General features: G+C 43.8%; 1 protein-coding gene across 2 annotated transcripts in view; it reads left to right on the top strand.

The window, feature by feature from the left end:
- The first annotated feature begins 2,319 nt into the window (after window positions 1-2,319).
- The window catches only part of RIPOR2 (RHO family interacting cell polarization regulator 2), a 211,583-nt gene continuing 194,767 nt past the window's right edge, over window positions 2,320-19,135 (top strand). Inside the window, exon 1 of one of the 2 annotated variants that reach the window (XM_027524196.1) lies at window positions 2,320-2,430. In XM_027524196.1, coding sequence (XP_027379997.1) covers window positions 2,355-2,430 — 76 coding nt within the window. In that variant the 5' untranslated portion in view covers window positions 2,320-2,354. The remainder of the gene's footprint in view (window positions 2,431-19,135) is intronic. The other variant, XM_027524193.1, reaches the window with a different exon arrangement.

Below are 19,135 nucleotides of genomic sequence, written 5' to 3' on the forward strand. Positions count from 1 at the left end.
TGGAAATGGACTCAAGGAATCTTCTAGAAGCTGGACAAGGCAAAGAAACTGTCCTCTCCTAGAGCCCCAAGAAGATATGCAATCTTGTGGACATCTCAATCTTAGTCCTGTTGGACTCCTTTCAGACTTCAACCTTGAGAACTATAAGAAAACAAATTTGTGTTGTTTTATGCCAAGAAACATGTGGTAGTTTTAGTGAGGCTTCCCAGGTGGCTCAGTGGTAAAGAATCCATTTGCCATTGCAGGATATGTGGGTTCGATTCCTGTGTTGGGAAGATCCCCTGGAGAAGGAAATGGCAACCCACTCCAATATTCTTGCCTGGAGAATTCCATGGACAGAGGAGCCTGGTGGGCTACAGTCTATGGGGTCACAAAAAAGTCGAACGTGACTTAGGAACTAAATAACAACAATTAGTTATAGCAGCAATAGGAAATTAAACCCAGGACTCCTGATAGAATGTATCCGAGACCACCTCCTTTTGCAGGTAAGACAAGGGAGACCCAGGGAATTTGCTAACTTTCAGAAACTTGTATGGCTAGTGACCAACAGCCTGTCATGACATGGAGCAATTCCTCGAAGCTAAACCTAAAGCTTTTTGCTTATATTAATTCACTAAATCGTCAGCATGACCCTAAGGCTGCAGTTCTTTTTAGCCCCATTTTACAGATGAAGAAACTGAGGTACAGTGAGGTTAAAGCCATGATGCTACTAAGCAGGCTACTAAGAGTCTGCGCCCAGGCAGTGTGGCTCTGGAACGTATTCCCTTCACCACCAGGCGTAATGCTGGTTGGACAAGGAGCAGTCCCGTAGTCTACCCACCCCTAGAGTTAGCTTACCTTCATCTCGTTTCATCTTGAAAACCCCATGGGGTATGCAGGTTATTTCTATTTTAAGATGAAGGAAACAAGGCCCAGGGACCAAAGCACACCTCTGGTTTGTAGCAATCGTGACCCAGCCCCTCCATCCCCCCAGCAGTTTTGCCTCAGTGGCACCAGGAGGGACGCAAAGGACAGAGGGCAGAGTTTCTGATTCAGCAGGCTTGTGGAGCATCTTGGGCTAAATTTGGTAACTTGAATATCACTTTTTCCAGCCCTGACCTTCTAGCAAGACTATTCCTGAGGCTTTGATCAATAACTGCTCTCTGGAGCAATCTGACATCACACACTGAAGAGCTTGAACAGAGTAAGTGATCAATCACAGACAGCGCTTCCCCTGCCAGGCGCAGGACCCAGGGGTCACAAATTGAGGCTGTTATTATAGCCAATACAATGCATTTCGTTAGACTGTGTGTTTATTTGGTGTGGCTTGAGGATGGGCTGGTGGAGGTTTGGGGAGGCAGGCTCAAGCTGCCCCAGCCATGCCTCGGTGCCACCGGTTTCCCAGGCAGACCACACTGCAAGCTTAGGAGAGGAACACACAGTCTCTGCCACCAAGAAGCTGATGTGCTGTTTGGACATGCACCTTAAGACAAACCAGCAAACAAACAAAAGTCCTAACACATGCCCTTCCAGGCATGATGAGCGGAGAGGCACAGCTGTGTAGGGGCTAGCCCCATCAATGTGGGTGCAGGAACACCTCCTGGGAAAATGAGATTTTGAAGCATGAATGGGTGGGTGAGGAGGGAGTGTGGTCTCAGGTGGAGACAAAAGTGTGTGCAATGGGATGGATGAGAAAGTTCAAATGAGCATTTTGAGGATAGTGAATGTAGCAGGTCAGGGAGTATAAAGGATTCATGTGGGCACAGTGAAGTCCTGATGTTGGTTACCACTGAACCTTCATTTAGTCAACAAGTATTTATTGTTCGCAAACTGTGCCAGGCACTAGACTAGGCACTACAGACCCAGAAGCAAATAGATCACGTGCCCTAAAAGGAGAGCACCACTGCCTGATTGGGGCTCCAGTCACCCTGCCCCGTGTCCTGGCAGCCAAGCTCAGATCTTCAATCCCGCCTGCAGAGAGGGATCCCCATTTCAGGCCATTCTTCCTGCAGATAGATACACCTGCCCTCCCCCAGCCTCTGACGTGGGGCAGACACAGGAGCCCTGCGATCTCAGCACGAATAAATTACCAGCCCATCATCTTCATGCATAAAACATGGCACAGGAGGCCGGAGCCGGGCAGCCCAGCACAGCAGCTGCCTTCGGGCCAGTCCGGAGTTAAGGGAAGGTAAAAAAAAAAAAAGGCAAGTTACAAGATAAAAGAAGTCAACGGAAGCCTCGGATATAAAAAAAAGAAGAAGAGGGCTCAAAAAAAAATTTTTTTTTTTTTGTACGTCTGGCCTTGACTTCCTGTATCGCTGTGAGCACTTTTGTTCTCCAGCCATGAGGAGGTGTTAGACCCTCGCTTTGGAACCATGGTGTTACCATCACGACTGCACTGGATCAGAAACAGACCATGGAGGGACCGGATCCGGAGGCGGCAGCTCAACCGTGAGTGTCCGGATGCTGCCCGCTCCCCTCTCCTCCCTACCATCCCCCCCCACACCTTCCTCAACACAGGCATTTGGGCCCCTTCTGCTAATAGGCTCCTAGCATCCCCCTACACCTACTCCTTCGTGTCCTGTGCCTCCTCTCCCAATGGTCTTTTCTTAATTTTCACCCACTCCTCTCTGTTCCTGTGTCCTTCCAACAGCTCTGTCCTAATGAGAGGTAACTAAACATGCTTTTTAGTTACCTCTCATTTAGTAACAAGCAAGGGCCTCTTTTCTATATTTCTTCACCTTGATAGAAAGTGCAAATATTAATACCAATCAAGGGGTTGTGTGGGTCGGAATTTTTGTTTTTTACAGTAGGGGGAAAATGCAATGTCTGAATCAAACAGGCATCAGTGGTGTAATTAAAATGTATGAACTCAGGGATCAGCGAGACACATTTCCTTTAAGGACCCAATCATATGTTTCTTAAATGATCAAACTCATCCTAAGATCTCCTTTGAGTTAGAGGAACTCTAACCAAAAGCAAGCTTTAATTTAATTCATTGATTTGTTATTTATTAAACTATAGTTGACTTAAAGTATTGTGTTAGTTTCAGTGGTACAGCTTCAGATTCTTTTCCATCATAGGATATTACAAGATATTGAATGTAATTCCCTGTGCTATACAGTAGGTCCTTGTTGTTTATTTTATATATAGTGGTATGTATCTATTAATCACATACTCCTAATTTATCCCTCTCCTTCCCTTCTCCCCTTTCAGTTCAGTTCAGTTCAGTCACTCAGTTGTGTCCAACTCTTTGCGACCCCATGAATTGCCAGGGAGGCACGCCAGGCCTCCCTGTCCATCACCAACTCCTGGAGTTCACCCAAATTCATGTCCATTGAGTCGGTGATGCCATCCAGCCATCTCATCCTCTGTCATCCCCTTCTCCTGCCCCCAATCCCTCCCAGCATCAGAGTCTTTTCCAATGAGTCAACTGTTCGCATGAGGTGGCCAAAGTATTGGAGTTTCAGCTTCAGCATCATTCCTTCCAAAGAACACCCAGGACTGATCCCCTTTAGAATGGACTGGTTGGATCTCCTTGCTGTCCAAGGGACTCTCAAGAGTCTTCTCCCCTCTAGTAATCCTAAATTTGTTTTCAGTATCTCTGAGTGTATTTCTCTTTTGTAAATAAGTTGATTTGTATTATTTTCTTAGATTGCCATATAAGTAATATCATATAATATTTGTCTTTGTCTGACTTACTTCACTTAGTGTGACAATCTCTTATGTCCATCCATGGACAATGTTTCATTCTTTTTTTATGACTGAATAAAATTATGTGTGTAACAGATCTTCTTTTCCATTCATATGTTGATGGGCATTTAGGTTGCTTCCATGTCTTGGCTGTTGTAAATAACGCTGCTATGAACATTGGGGTACATGTGTCTTTTCAAATTAAAGTTTTCATCTTTCTGGATATATGCTCAAGAGTGGAATTGCTGGATCATATGGTAGCTCTATTTTAGTTTTTTCAAGAAGCGTCTGTACTGTTTTCTGTAGCGACTGTATCAGTTTACATTCCCACCAATAGTGTGGGAGGGTTCCCTTTTCTCCTCTCCAGCATTTAATGTTTGTAGACTTTTTGATGGTGCCCATTCTGACTGGTGTGAGGTAATCAAAAGGGAGAGTGTAGTATTGAAGTAATCGGAGAAAGAGAAAGCATTCTAAGGATGTATGTGTCAAAACCACTATGCATCAGTAAGTAACAAATTGGTATATGTCTGTTGCTGGAAAGGTGTATTTAACTCAGATGTCAGCAAATTCAAAAGGTTAGAGGGGCCTGGCTGCTAAGGTAAATGAATGAAAGGGCTATTGTCATGGTGATGAGGAATAGCTCATTCTCTTCTTATTTCTGCTGTGAGAAAAACAGTAGTGAAACCACGATGATAAATTATAATTGCCACTTTGCCTCAGTTTGAGGAGGCAATAGGGCATGGTGGAGACTGTGGTACATGGGAAAGCACTCATCTAGGAGGGCACCCGCCATTCAGTGCCATCAGATTACTTGCATGAGGAATGCGGAGTCTGACACGTTGTCAGATTTCCCATTTTTTTTCAAGAAAAGCAAAAGAAAAGTACTATTTTCTAAGTAAAAGCTCTCAAGTATAAATATTGGAAGTTAATTCTGTAAATTGCAAATATAGCCAATAGTATGCTGTAATGCAAAATGTGACAGCTGTGGGCCACCAAGCCCTGGTTTAAGCTCTGGGTGTTGTTCTCATTAAAGGCCCATCACATAGTGTATTTAAGCCTAGTTATACATTGGCGATCCTTTCTTACATGTTAAAAGCCCCTGGAAAAGACAGTTAAATTATGATGACTGAGTGGTTTAGGAACATAAAGACCACCTACTAGCTTAGGAGGGCAAGCTGGGCTGGTTGGATTCCAAATGGCACCTGGATACAAGGAATTGCACCCGCAAAATCTTTCTTTAATGTAACTGAAGAAGCTAATTTTTTCAGAGTCTTACCTTATTCGTGTGCTTCTTTTGGTTGCACCTACCTTGATTTTATTTATTTATTTAAATTTATTCCTTAATTGGGGGGAACACTTTACAGTTTTGTGTTGGTTTCTGCCATACAACAACGCAATTCAGCCATAATTATACATACATCACCTCCCTCCTCAGCCTCCCTCCCTCTCGCCATATCACCCTCCTAGGTCATCACAGAGCACGAAACAGGGCTCCCTATGTTATACAGCAACTTCTCACCAGCTATCTGCTTTACACACGGTCGTGTATATATGTCGATGCTACTTTCTCTATTCATCCCACTCTCTCCTTCCCCCACTATATCTGCATCTGCTTGATTTTAAATTCCAGTTTTGTGGTTCCTTAGAATAGGACATCTTTGCTGTGGGATGTGCCACCGAAAAAGGATGGAGTGTGATCTGCCTTGTTACATACTGACCCAGGGGTCAGCCTTCCCTCTAAAAACAAGAACTTGGGAGAAGGGCCTGCTTCATTGTACTGATTACACTTAAATTATGAAACTAACATCTGGGTACTGTGATACGATGTCTGCATGGATTTAATATGAAACAATGATTTGTTAATAAATGTTTAATCCACGCTTGACATTCAGTAAGCCAGTTCTGACTTCTTTGGCCTATGTGTCTGAGGAAGGAGGGATTCTGACCTGCTGTATTAGGGTCAGAATGAATTAGAAATAGCAGCAGGATCCAGCTCATGGAACCCTTGAACATGTCTGAAGGCAGAGGATTAGAGGCCATGGAAAGGGAGAAAGAGTGGAGACAGTGAAGAAGGAAGGAACAATGGAGAAGCCTTCACTGCAAACACCAGCCTGCAAGGCTCATCCTAGACATTGTTTATCAGTTGCTAGGATCTGTGTGGGATAATTTTTCAGTCCTCTTTTTCTGAGTCCTTTCTTACAAGTTAGCATCCCCTCTAACTTGGTGACCCTAGGAGACCCTAGCATTGTTGCCCCTTGGGGTTATTCTGTCATTGAGGAAAAAAAAAAAAACAGAAAATAACTCTTTTTTCCTTAAATACAGCAAGCAACCTTGAATGGCAGTAAGAGGTACACATGGTACAGCTCACCCCTTTCATGCTCGTGCAGACATTGCTAATCAACCACAACTTTCTCTGTCTTTCTTTTTTTCCCAAGGAGGCTATGCCCAGTCTTAGAATCCTTTCCAATATAATGCTGCTATTTGTAATCAGTTAGACTTGCCACGACAGTTGAAATGTGAATTTGTTTTTTCTATTGCTTCACAACAAATTATCACAAGTTGATTGTCTGAAAACAACATACATTTATTATCTCACCGTTTCCATGAGTCAGGAGATTGGTTATGAATCAGCTGGGTCTTTTCCTCAGGGTCTCCCAATGCTGCAGTCAGGGTGTTAGCCAAGCTCACAGTCTCTTCTGAGACTCAAGGTCTTCCTCGAGTTCAGTGGTTGTTTGCAGAATTCAGTTCCCTGTCGTTTTAGGACTGAGGGATGAGCAAAGCCTCATCCATTGCTCCCTAAAGGCTACCCACTATTCCCTACCACAGGGCCCTCTCCACAACTTGGCAGTTCTGTTTCCTCAAGGCCAACTAGAGAGTGTCTGTTGCTGTCTGTAATCTTGCCATCAAAGGGATCATCTGATTAGGCCAGGCCCACCCAGGGCAACTTCCTTTTTGTTTAGTTCAAAATCAATTCATCTGGGACCTTAATTGCATGTGTAAATTTTTAAATCTTTGCCATATACTGAAACCTAATCATGGAAGTAAAACCTAATCATATTCACAAGCCTTGCCTACACCCTACATAAGGAAATTATACAAAGAATGTACACCAGGGGCAGGAATCATGGGAACATATTAGAATTCTGCTTACTACAAAACCATTTGTCATCCTTGCAATAGAACTTTGATTTTGAGCTTCAGGAAAGCTTTGTTTTTCTTTTTTACTTCTTACCGTGAAAATTTTTCAGATGTTCAGGAAAGTAGAGAATATAATGAATCTCATATATCCATCATCTAATTTAACAGTTATTAATTTTGCCACATTTGCTTCATCTGTTTTCCTGCTGAAAGAGTTTAAAATAAATTACAAGCATTATGACATCTTAACTCTAAATATTTTAGTAAGAGCATCTCTAAAAACTAAGGGCCTTTTTCTATTTAACTGCATAATAAAATGAATGATGATTCCCTAATATGATTTAATACATAGTTTGCATTCACATCTCCCAGGTAGAATACAATTCTTAATGTGCTCCCCTAAAGCCTGTAACCCTTAGCAAAACTTCTGGCACCTAGCGTACTTGAAAATGTTTGAATTCAATCAAACATATATTTAAAGCAGTGACCTCCGAAGACCAGTCTTCCCCTAGTCCCTCTCACTTCTTCTTTTCACTGCCAGAGTCTGTAATGAGATATTTACATGATTTACAGTCTATAATTGTGTGGGGTGGAAAATAATGAAACCAATGTATGAGCTGTAAGAAGCCATCAATTAAATCAATTGTCTAAAGAAAATAATAAAAATAAAAGATACCAGCAGAGAAAGCCCCAAATATGTGATGGTGGGCAGTTATCTTGAGGAGGTGCTTATCTGACATCCTGAAAACCTTATCACGCTGCCTACCTGAGCCCTCCCCAGGTACAAAGGGGTCCAGATAGAGCAAAGCGGGCGCCCGGCTTTCTGAATGATGGCAGTGTCCGCTCAGGGTCTGGCCGTGAGGGGTGGGCACAGATAAGAATGACCCTGACTTTCCTTGAGTCTGCTAAGGTTGAGGGATGGTGAAAGGAGAGAAAACCTGGAAAGTGTATAAACATTGATAACAGGGAGGTCACATCCCTCTTCTACATCGTAGCTATTGTGGGCAAGTCCCTCTACTTCTTTGAATGTCCACTTCCTTAAGCCCAAAATGGTTGGTGTAATGACACCAACCTTGCAATGTTATTGGGGAAATTAAAAGATAAAATACGTCAAGCGCCTACCACAGTGCTTGACACATGGCAGCAGCAGCTCTTTGGGGTCCGAGAGACTGGTAGGGGTGACATTTGGGACAGGGAGAAGGGGCTGCCATGGCTACCACCACACTCTGGTCTGGAGGGAAATGCCATGCTGGAGAAGGCAGCCCCCCTCTTCCTTAGCTCCTAACATCATACCACTTTACCCCCTCATCTGGCCAGCTTGCACCATGCGAGGCAGGAGGCAACTCAGTCCTGCCAGGGGAAAACCACTCTGGCTCCTGGGGGTGCAACTAACTCCTGATCTGGGAAGCCAGGGTGTTTTCCACCCACGGTGCATCCCCAGCAGTTTGCAGTACAAGTGAATGCATCCAGGTGGCACAGGCCAAGGGGAACTTACTGCTTTGCCCCGCATCTGGGGAGAGCATTGATGGAGACTACAGGCGACACCCTCTGCGGGCCCAGGGGAAACAATGGAGGCAGTTCTCTTGTCCCTGAAAGGACAACAGTGACACAGCTGATAGACGTCTGGGAGTCAGGAATGCTGCTGTCCCCAAGATACCACTGGTCACTTCCTTCCCAGTGTTAATGTGACGTGGCTGTCTCTGGTTGTCTGGTTTGGCCCTTTCCCTGACTCAGTGTGGTGGTTTTCTTGATCATCATGGGGCATGAAGGGGACCGGTAGGCAGCAGTCTGAGTTCCACAGACCTGTCTCTGGACAGTGGTTGGGAGTGCAGGTGTGACTTTGAAGGAGGGCTCTCCTAGATTGGCGGCTCTCCTACGCCTGGAGGTAAGAAGAACCCAGCCGGTTGTTCCTTACGCAGTGTGGCTTTGGAAGGCAGTCTGGTTCAAAGGAAAGTCTTGGAGTCTTCTAAATACCTGTGTCACTAGATGAAATGGAGGCCACGGTTGGTGCTGGGCAGACCACAGAGGGGGCCAGTGGATGGAGCAGTATGCAGGGCACCTTTCCCGTGCAGGAAAGGTGCCTGCCTCCATGCAGGGCTGCCCACTTGGCAGATGACTAGTACTTGCCAAAGACCCAGCATCAGCTTACAGAGCAGTCTGGCTGACTATCGCCTTTCCTGGCTCACCTGTTATCTGGGGAGGGTCGGCAGACGTGCTGTCGGGCTGGAACGATTCTCACATTTCTCCCCAGGGCTCCTCACCCTCAGGATTTTTCACCAGCTTGGGGAAGCCATATGGCTGCAGATTGAGCTTTTCAGCCTGGGTACAGACACCCAAACATCCTAGACCAGAGAAGAAGCCATATTGTTGCCTTTCCTGATTTGCTTGCCCTTGTTCTGACACCATTAGACTTGCTCCCAAATGTCAAATTCCTTGTGGTGCTGTTGCTGATACAAAGTGGTCTTCTCGATTCTTTTTTTTAAGATTGAAGTATAGTTGATTTACAAAATTGGGTTAGTTTCTGGTGTCCAGCAGAGTGATTCAGTTACAGATGTATGTGTGTGTGTGTGTATATATATATGTGTGTATGGATATGAGAGTTGGACTAAAAAGAAAGCTGAGCACTGAAGAATTGATGCTTTTGAACTGTGGTGTTGGAGAAGACTCTTAAGAGTCCCTTGCACTGAAAGGAGATCCAATCAGTCCATCCTAAAGGAAATCAGTCCTGAATACTCATTGGAAGGACTGATTCTGAAGCTGAAACTCCAATACTTTGGCTACCTGATGCAAAAAACTGACTCCTTGGATAAGACCCTGATGCTGGGAAAGATTGAAGGCAGGGAAAGAAGGGGACAACAGAGGATGAGATGGTTGGATGGCGTCACCAACTCGATGGAGATGAGTTTGAGCAAGCTCCAAGAATTGGTGATGGACAGGGAGGCCTGCTGTCCTCGACCCCCTGCAGTCCATGGGATCACAAAGAGTTGGACATGACAGAGTGACTGAACTGAACTGAATGTGTATATATATATATATATATATATATAGTTCATATTCTTTTCCATTATAGCTTATTATGAGATGTTGAATATAGTTCTCTGTGTTATACAGTAGGAACTTATTTTATACATAGTTTGTATCTGTTGATCTCAAACTCCTAGCTTATCCCCCTGTGCACCCCCTGCTTTTCCCCTTTAGTAACCATAAGTTTGTTTTCTGTCTGAGTCTGTTTCTGTTTTGTACCTTCACTTGCATCATTTTTTTAGATTCCATATATAGTGATTTCATACAATATTTGTCTTTCTCCGTTTGACTTACTTCACTTAGTATGTTAATCTCAAGGTCCATCCATGTTGCTGCAAATGGCATTATTTAGTTCTTTCTTGTGGCTAATATCCCATTGTATATACGTACCGCATCTCCTTTATCCATTCGTCTGTCAATATACATTTAGGTTTCTCCCATGTCTTGGCTATTGTAGATAGTGCTGCTATGAACATTGGGGTGCATGTATCTTTTGGAATTAGAGTTTCCTTTGGATACATGTCCAGGAGGGGGATCACTGAATCATATGGTAGCTCTGTTTTAAGTTTTTAAAGGAACCGTCATAGTGTTTTCCATGGTGGTTCTGTCCTGTCTTACACCCCATGAGTTCCTTTCTTGATTTCTGTTTCCTTGAAAGCCATAAACATAAAGACTTGGGAGGAAGTGAGCAAGGGGTTACCTCAAGTATAAAAAAGCAAATAAAGAAGCCTTCAAGAACGTTTCTGTAATCCACAGACCACGTATTATCCTAGGTTTCAGTCTGCGTGTGTGCTACGTATTCAGTCGCTCAGTTGTGTCTGACTCTTTGTGACCCCATTGACTGTAGTTCCCAGCCAGGCTCCTCTGTCCATGGGATTTCCCAGGCAAGAATACTAGAGTGAGTTGCCATTTCCTCCTCCAGGGGATCTTCCCAATCCAGGGATTGAACCAAAGTCTCCTGTATTGGCAGGCAGATTCTTTACCGGGAAGCCCAGGTTTCAGTCTAGCCATCTCTTAAAGTTGCCCATGAACAGCCTCAGCCCAGACAGCAGGTAGGCCAGCTCCCTAGGGCCTGAGTTTCTCCCCAGTTCCACATCCTGTTTTCCAGCTGTTCTGCCAGTTACTGAGAATTTGGCTGTATTTTGTCGTAGGGAGCCTAGTATTCATACTGGTGTAAGAATTGGTTATATCACTTCAAACATGACTTTACCTATTTTCTCATCATGCAGAATATTAGTTATTTCTATGGGAGTCTTACCTTCAGTCCTTCCTGCCTGAACAATTGAGTCTGGAGTGCCACTGCCAAATGCCCCATTCCAGCTTATACTGTCAAGGAAAAAAAGGACTGGAAACCTGAGAACAGGAGATACTTTGAATAATTCAAGGGGGTTCTGTTGATTGAGAAAGTGCTCTCTTTGTATGTACATTGACCTGGACAGATATTTCAGCTGTCTCCAGCCAAGGATGGAAAAAGAGAGAGTGTGGAGGAAAAGAGGAAGGAGAGGAAGAAGAAACAAATTTGAATACAACTAACTAAAATTTAAAAAATGAAAACAGCAGTGGGATTAGAGGACTCAGAGCTTGGTGGCGGGTCTTAAAGCCTTTAATCCTCAGATTGGTTGTTGGTAGAGAGATCTAAAGAGCCCCAAAGTTAATCACTGGAATAACATCTTGGACTCCGGTTGGAAGCAGAAAATTACCAAAATTGCATACTTTCTCCATAGGATTAAGCCAGTGTATTAGGATGGGGTAGGGGAGGTGGGGGAAGAGTCTTAGGGGATAGAAACCATCTTAGCCTAAACACAAACTAAACGTCTTTAGTTTGTTTTGATCTGACACAAAACTATTACGTCTTTGTTGTATAATAACCACACAATACAAAAAAAACATATGAGGGCTTCCCTGGTGGCTCAGTGGTAAAGAATCTGCCTGCCAGTGCAGGGGGCATGGATTTGATCCCTGGTCCAGGAAGATTCCACATACCACGGGACATAACTACTGAAGCCCAAGTGCCTAGAGCTTGTGCTGTGCAACAACAGAAACCACTGCACCGAGAAGCCCACGCGCTGCAACGAAGAGTAGCCCCCACTCACTGCAACGAGAGAAAGCCTGGGTGCAGCACCGAAGACCCAGCACAGCCATAATTAAGTAAATCTTTTAAAAAAAGGGAAAAAAAAACACATAAGAGAGCAGGGGAAAGTCATCTAGAATTCCCAGCCCCCTCATTGTACAGCACAGTGCTCCCATTTCTTTTTCTAAAATGTGATCAATATGTTATTTTCATGGGCTCTGTTCTGCAACTTGCTTGTTTCATTTAACAACATAACTTGAGTACTTTTCTGACAGTCAGTATCCATAAATAATCTTTAGACTGGATCGATACAGTCAAATTCAAATGGAGGCCTGCAGAGTTTGGGCATTTTGAATATATCTAATCTGATTCACTGAAATATACCTTAAAAATTATTATAATTATAAAAGTGGATTGAATTGGGTGGGGACTGAACAGTCCACTTAATTTTCACATAACCTGGTAGTCTCTGACTTTCCAGCCATGCTGTGCTGCCCTGTCTGTACTCAGATAATAATGTGGCGTGTTTAAAAGATCAGGGTAATCAGGAGTGGGTTTGTGTATCTACTTTCAGAAAACTATCCCTACACACTCTATGAAGGGTAAATCTTTTCATCCCCCACCACACGAAGGGTGATTTGAACACAAGTCCAACCATTCTTTATCCCATCACAGGTTGGTACCTGGTTTGCAAGATACTAGGATGCCCTTGTGCTTACGGCTGGGTAGATTAGCATGGATCTTCATCATAGAATGTAATGGAAAGAGGCATCTTAAACCAGAGCCTCCCCCCAAAAAAGAGCTAGGTGAGATCAAGAAAAACAGAGTCTGGGATATTTGCTAACCATCCGAATTGCTGCTGCCCAGAGCTTTGTTCCCTGAAGTTTTCGTACGAATAGAGTCAAATTAATCCAATTCTTCAGTGTTCAAGCAAGTGACAAAAAGCCATAAAGAACTTACTTGCTTGTATTGTGTTAATAGGAGGATAACAAATACATGCAAATGAGCCTGCAAATAATCTCAAGAGATTCCCCGCTGTGGACCAAGAGGAAGCTTTACTTCTGTCAGGATGGTTTCAAAGGGAGAGAAAAGATGCTTCTTTGAGCTGTCAGAAACTATGAAAGCAATTTTGTGGGCCTGAAAGCACCCTCTAAGTGGTGCAGATGATGAAGGAATGTGTTAGATATATTTTTAAATGATTTCCAAGATTTCATAAGCACAATTTTTACATACAGAAAGGTTGAAAGAATTATAGTGGGACTATCCAAATAACCACCACTTAGATTCTACCACTAATATTTTACTATACTTGCTTTATCTTATACCTATCCATATATCCATCCCTCTATCAATCCATGAATAAATCTTATTTTCAGTGCTTTCAGGGAATTTCCTGGCTGTCCAGTGGTTAGGTTTCCATGCTTTCACTGGTTCGGACCTGTGTTCAACCCGTGATTGGGGAACTAAGATCGCACAAGCCCTGTAGCACAGCCAAAAATTAAAAACAAAACAAAGCAAAAATGCTTTCAAAGTTAGTTATAGACATCCACACACTTCACTCTAAATACTTATATATATATATATATACATATATATATGTGTGTGTGTGTCATTTAATCTTTGTTAATGGTTCTTTTTAAAAAAAATTAATCAAGTTTTTTGAGGTTTAATTTACATCCATTTTTTAGTGTATAGTCTTGGGCTTCTTAGGTGACACTAGTGGTTAGGAACCCACCTGCTAATGCAGGTTAGATGTAAGAGATGCCAGTTTGATTTCTGGGTCAGGAAGATCCCCTATAGGAGGGCACAGCCACCCACTCCAGTATTCTTGCTTGGAGAATCCCATGGGCAGAGGAGCCTGGTGGGCTGCAGTCCATGAGATAGCACAGAATCAGACACGACTAAAGCAACTTAGCACGCACGCATGTGTGAGTCTTGATAAACATCTATAGTTGTGTAACTACCACAACAATCAAGGTATGAAAAGTTCCACCACCTCAAACATTCCCTCATGCTCCTTTGTAGTCAACTCAAGCCTTCATCAACCAGTGGTCTGCTTTCTGTTCTTATAGTTTTATCTTTTTCAGAATGTTTTCTACATGGAATCTATAGCTGTAGCCTTCTGAGTCTGGCTTCTTTCGTTTAGCATAATACATTCAAGATTCATCCGTGCTGTTGCATGCACATTTGTGCATCTTCACTGCAGAGTGGGATCTATTATTGGGTGTATTTTTATAAGGTATAATCATGTGCAGGTGGTAAAATCCCTGATCCCCAACAAGCCTGGGCAAACAGTGATTACCATAGTGGACAACCCCTCGGGTCTCCATGGTCCTCCTGGCTCTGTTCCCATCTCCAGAAGCTCTAGACAAATTAGGGACAAGGAACCTCTCTGGAGTCCTGATGTGCTTTGTCTGTGCCCTGGGAGTATTAGTGGGAACTACTCAGGGATACTTTATTTACCTTTTAAATTATCATCAGTAAATGATTCTGGTTCAGAAGGTATCAACCCTACCTTTTTTCCTGTGACACTGTATGTGATTGCAGAGACAACTCAGGGATTGTTTTTCCCAATATGAGACCTAAATCCAGGCTGACATAGAGGAGCAGAGGCAAGGTGGTGGGTGTGGGGCGGGGGGGCGGGGAGGGGGGGCGCGGAGAGAACCAGAACGAGAGAGAGGGAAGCCCGTTCTCTATGGAGGCCCTACTGGCCTTGACAAGCTCACACAGTTGCAGAGGAGCCAGGAGTCTTGCTGGGGCTGAAGAGCTCTGACTGGCCCATTCTTTCTCCCTCCATTTTCTTTCCCTAATGCAAGTTAAAATTCTGTGTTTCACATCTAAAATAATAACATCCCACACACAGAAGGAAAAGAGTGAAAGAACCCGTTGATTTCTTCAGGAAATCATGCAGTTTAGCTTTAGGCTTTTAGTCTGACTTTTAACTGAGCAGCCCACACATCGTTATCACTCTCTCAAAGGACTAGACATCAACTTCCTGCTATCTCCTCCACAGCTAAAATGAAGTTGCCTGGTTTTAAGATGAGCAGCATAATCTTCAGGGAGAGACTACATTTTTTTTTCACCCTTACCCCTAATGCGGTCTCCATTTCTGTATCATCTTAAGAAGGTGATGTGGAGGGCGGATGTGAGTGTCCCCACCAAGGGCATGGGATTTGTTTTCGGGTCTCGCCTCTCGTCATCTGGGACACATCAGTCAGACTACTCACCCTCTCTGTGCAGTCAATATTCTTTCTTTTTTCACCTAGCCAGAAGTTTGCACTTGGGTTTTTGTGCACCCCTTCTTACAACACCTCTTCCAGGGTAACTGCTTCCAGGATTCTCCTGCCTCAGGTTGTATTAGGAAATGATGGCCCCTCGGTCCCTAGACACAGCCCAAGTCTCACCTTTCCTCTTCCCACATCAAACCAAACTCTCTTCTCCCCGTCACTCCTCACTTACCAGCACTTCCCGGCACTGTGCCAGGCACTCTATGAGTCATTCTTTCATTTGATCCTCATCCCAGCCCTTTGAGGTGGGTCCTTGTATCCACTTAGCAGGTGAGGACTTTGAGGCTCAGAGAAGTTAAAGGACTACTGTGTGGCAGAACAGAGCCAAGATTCAAAGTCATTTCTGTACAAGTCCAAAGCGGTTTTCATGGCAAGAATCTTTACCTCCAGGACTCAATCCCAAATCAGCTCTCAATCTAGTCAATTTTCCAGCTTCCTGCACTGTCTATTCAGAAAAATCCATCTTACCATGCTTCCCCACATCTCAAAATGTGGGCCCAGTTTTAATGCACACAGCTCTGGGAGTCTCCTGAAGGTGAATTGCAGGGCTCCTGATGTCTGATTGCAGTCAGAGAGGTATCTGTTGTCTGCTGGGAACACTATCTTCCTGTGCTGTGCTAAATGTAGAGGTGATTGAGAAATATATGGAGGGGAAATGCCGACCAAATGTTAAAATCTATGAAATATCTACCCTGAGTCCCTGGATTCTTTTCTAGGCCAGACAGGGGTGGTGAGGACCACTTAGAAAGAAACCTGAACACCTTGGGCTCAGAGCTAGTGCTTGTCTTGACCAGACAGTGTCCCCTGTCTTGTCCAAAAGCAAGTAAAACCAATCCCCCAGCCTCCCCTCCACAACCGGAAGCTCTGCTGCCTCCAGGGCCCCAGCCCTGTTTAGAGACCCCCTTGACCCAGGGAACTTGCCTCTTCCCACCTGTTTAGTGAGCTTCCCATCCTGGTGGTGGCTTCTGACCACTGCGCCTTCCCAGGTGGCACTTTGAAGCATAGAACAGAGCAGAGCGAGACCTAAAACTGCTCCAGGTTGTGGTGACCAACACTCAAGGGCCCCTTTCCTCCCTAGCAGAAACTCGGTTCAAGGCCGTTCCCACGCTCATGGGAAAATGACCTTTTCTGTACTCAGAAGGGGCTCCGCTCCCAGTCTGCCATTTGTGACATGGCCACTGCGAGCCTCAGTCAGTTCAGTTCAGTCACTCAGTCATGTCCAACTCTTTGCGACCCCATGGACTGCAGCACGCCAGGCTTCCCTGTCCAACTCCCGGAGCTTGCTCAGACTCATGTCCATCGAGTCAGTGATGCCATCCAACCATCTCATCCTCTGTCATCCGCTTCTCCTCCTGCCTTCAATCTTTTCCAGCATCAGGGTCTTTTCCAATGAGTCAGCTCTTCACATCAGGTGGCCAAAGGATTGGAGTTTCAGCTTCAGCATCAGGCCTCCCAATGAATATTCAGGACTGATTTCCTTTAGGATGGACTGGTTGGATCTCCTTGCAGTCCAAAGGACTCTCAAGTTCATGGTGTTGAACTTCTCAACACCACAGTTCAAAAGCATTAATTCTTCGGTGCTCAGCTTTATTTGTAGTCTTTCTTTATATTCTTTATATTTCTTTATATTCCTCTGTTTACTCTCTCTAAAATTGTCAAGGTCTTTCACTTAAGACAGCTATAATCTAGACTATACCAAGGGTCACCAAGTCAAAGAAATTGCTGGGGAGGGGACTTCCTGCTTGTCCAATGGGTAGGACTTCGAGATCCCATTCCTGGGGGCCCAGGTTCAAAGTTCAATCCTTGGTCAGGGGACTTCATCCCGTAAGTCTCAATTAAGAGTTCACCTGCCACAACTGAAACATCCTACGTGCCACAGTGAAGAAACTGCTGGGGAATTCATCTTCTAAATTCATACAAATGTTTTCTTTAAAAGTATACATTGATTTTTTTCCGTTTTAAAAATGGACGGTAAAAAGAGAAATTTACAGCAATTCAAAATAGAGTAACAAAATTCATGTCTCCAGAAATTCTGAGGCTTCTTGTTTTTCAGGAGAAACAAGAAGGATTTATAATTAGTGTTGTCATTGTTTGCATATTGATCTTCCAAAATGCTCTAAAAGATCAATCTCTTCAATCTACCCTTCAGTCCTTTATTTTTATCTGCTAAGCAAATGTCGACTTTAGCTTATCTTTATGTGAATTTCATAAATATGAACCTGTGAGACTTGAAATAACAGAACTCAGCTCTCCATTCAACTTGTGGTTTAATGCACACCCATATAAATATCTAATAAAAATGCACTAACAGCCAAATACAAGCAATGGAAGCAACTTCCCTCTCTTCCACACACAATAGCCCTTGATTAACCATACAGCACTAGGAAATTTTAAAAACCTCTTATGTAGCATTTTATACTTTTGTTTACCTTTAATTTTACCTATACATAGCATTCATTTATAAAACTGTCTTTCTGAACACAGTCCTTTCAAAAATGGCTCACCCGTGACTCAGAAAAACCAAGTCTTTGTAACTCTTAATCCCAGGCAATTTCTTCAGTTTCTTTCGTTCATGAATATGCTTAGAATTTGGCTTCAAAATACCTTGAGATAAAGGACAAAGAAAACATCACTTAGAGTCAGAAAGAAGCTCATCAGTACATCCCAGTCTTCCCATTCAAGCCCAAGTTTCAGTCTCCCATGGCTCTGATTCTTGACTTCTAGTAAAATCTGCTTCTTACTCTTCTTGAACAAAAGTGACCACTGGAGGGCCTGTGTCGGGGGAGTGATGGCTCCTTAAAGTCCAAAATCTGAGTTTCCAAAGCCATGTTGAAATATTCGTATTCATCATATCATAGGGAGTATATCTTTTTAAACCCTGTGTGCATTTCCTTTAGACAAACGTGTGGTCTTCTTAATTCCAGCAACTAAGTTTTATTTCAATCAATTATATTCTGAAAAGAGTAAAAGGATAATTTCTTTGTCTTCATAAATTCAGTTTAAATTCCAAAGACCTTTTACATTTCCCTCTTTTTAAGGCACAAGTATTTCTAGGGTGGAAATGAAGGGAATACAATGAGCTTTCTTTTTGTTTTCTGTAATTTTTTAGAAAGTGAAAGTGAAGGTGCTCAGTTGTGTCTGACCCTTTATGACTCTGTGGACTGTAGCCTACCAGGTCCTTGGTCCATGGCATTTTCCAGGCCTGAATACTGGAGTGGGTTGCCATTTCTTCTCCATGGGATCTTCCTGACCCAGGGATCAAACCTGGGTTGTAGGCAGACGTTTTACTATCTGAGCTACCAGGGAAGCCAGTGTCCTCCCCCAGCTCTGGCCTCCCAGACCACTGTTGTTCAATAGGAAGTTTCTATATAAACCCAAGGTATTATCCCCAAATAGCAGAAAATTTAAACACCATTGCACTAGTGGTAAAGAACCTGCCTGCCAATGCAGGAGATGTAAGAGAGGTGAGTTTGACCCTGGGTCAGAAAGATCCCCTGGAGGAGGGCACAGCAATCCACTCCAGTGTTCTTGCCTGGAGAATCCCATGGACAGAGGAGCCTGGTGGGCTATGGTCCATGGGGTCGCAAAGAGTCAGACACGACTGAAGCGACTTACCACACATGCCATTTTTTTTGAATTCTTTGTCTAGAAGAACCAAACCACTAAATAAGTAGAAGCTTTTAAATGATCCATTTCACCTCTGACTATATCTTCAATCAGATTCTTAGAACTCCCACCACCCATGTGAGCACCAGAACCTGTGGGTGGGGGCATGAAGCAGAGAGGGCCTCCCATGCCAGCTCAGTGGAGAGCCAGACACACACCTCCACCCTCCCTGTCCACTCCCTTCCTCCCCGGCCTGTCTTCTCTTTTTCTTGGTTCTTCTTCCCTCCATTATGATCACATGTCTCATCACTCACCGAATGATATGTAACCCAGAGTC

This window comes from Bos indicus x Bos taurus, chromosome 23, assembly GCF_003369695.1.
Source record: "Bos indicus x Bos taurus breed Angus x Brahman F1 hybrid chromosome 23, Bos_hybrid_MaternalHap_v2.0, whole genome shotgun sequence".
NCBI classification, from domain to species: Eukaryota; Metazoa; Chordata; class Mammalia; order Artiodactyla; family Bovidae; genus Bos; species Bos indicus x Bos taurus.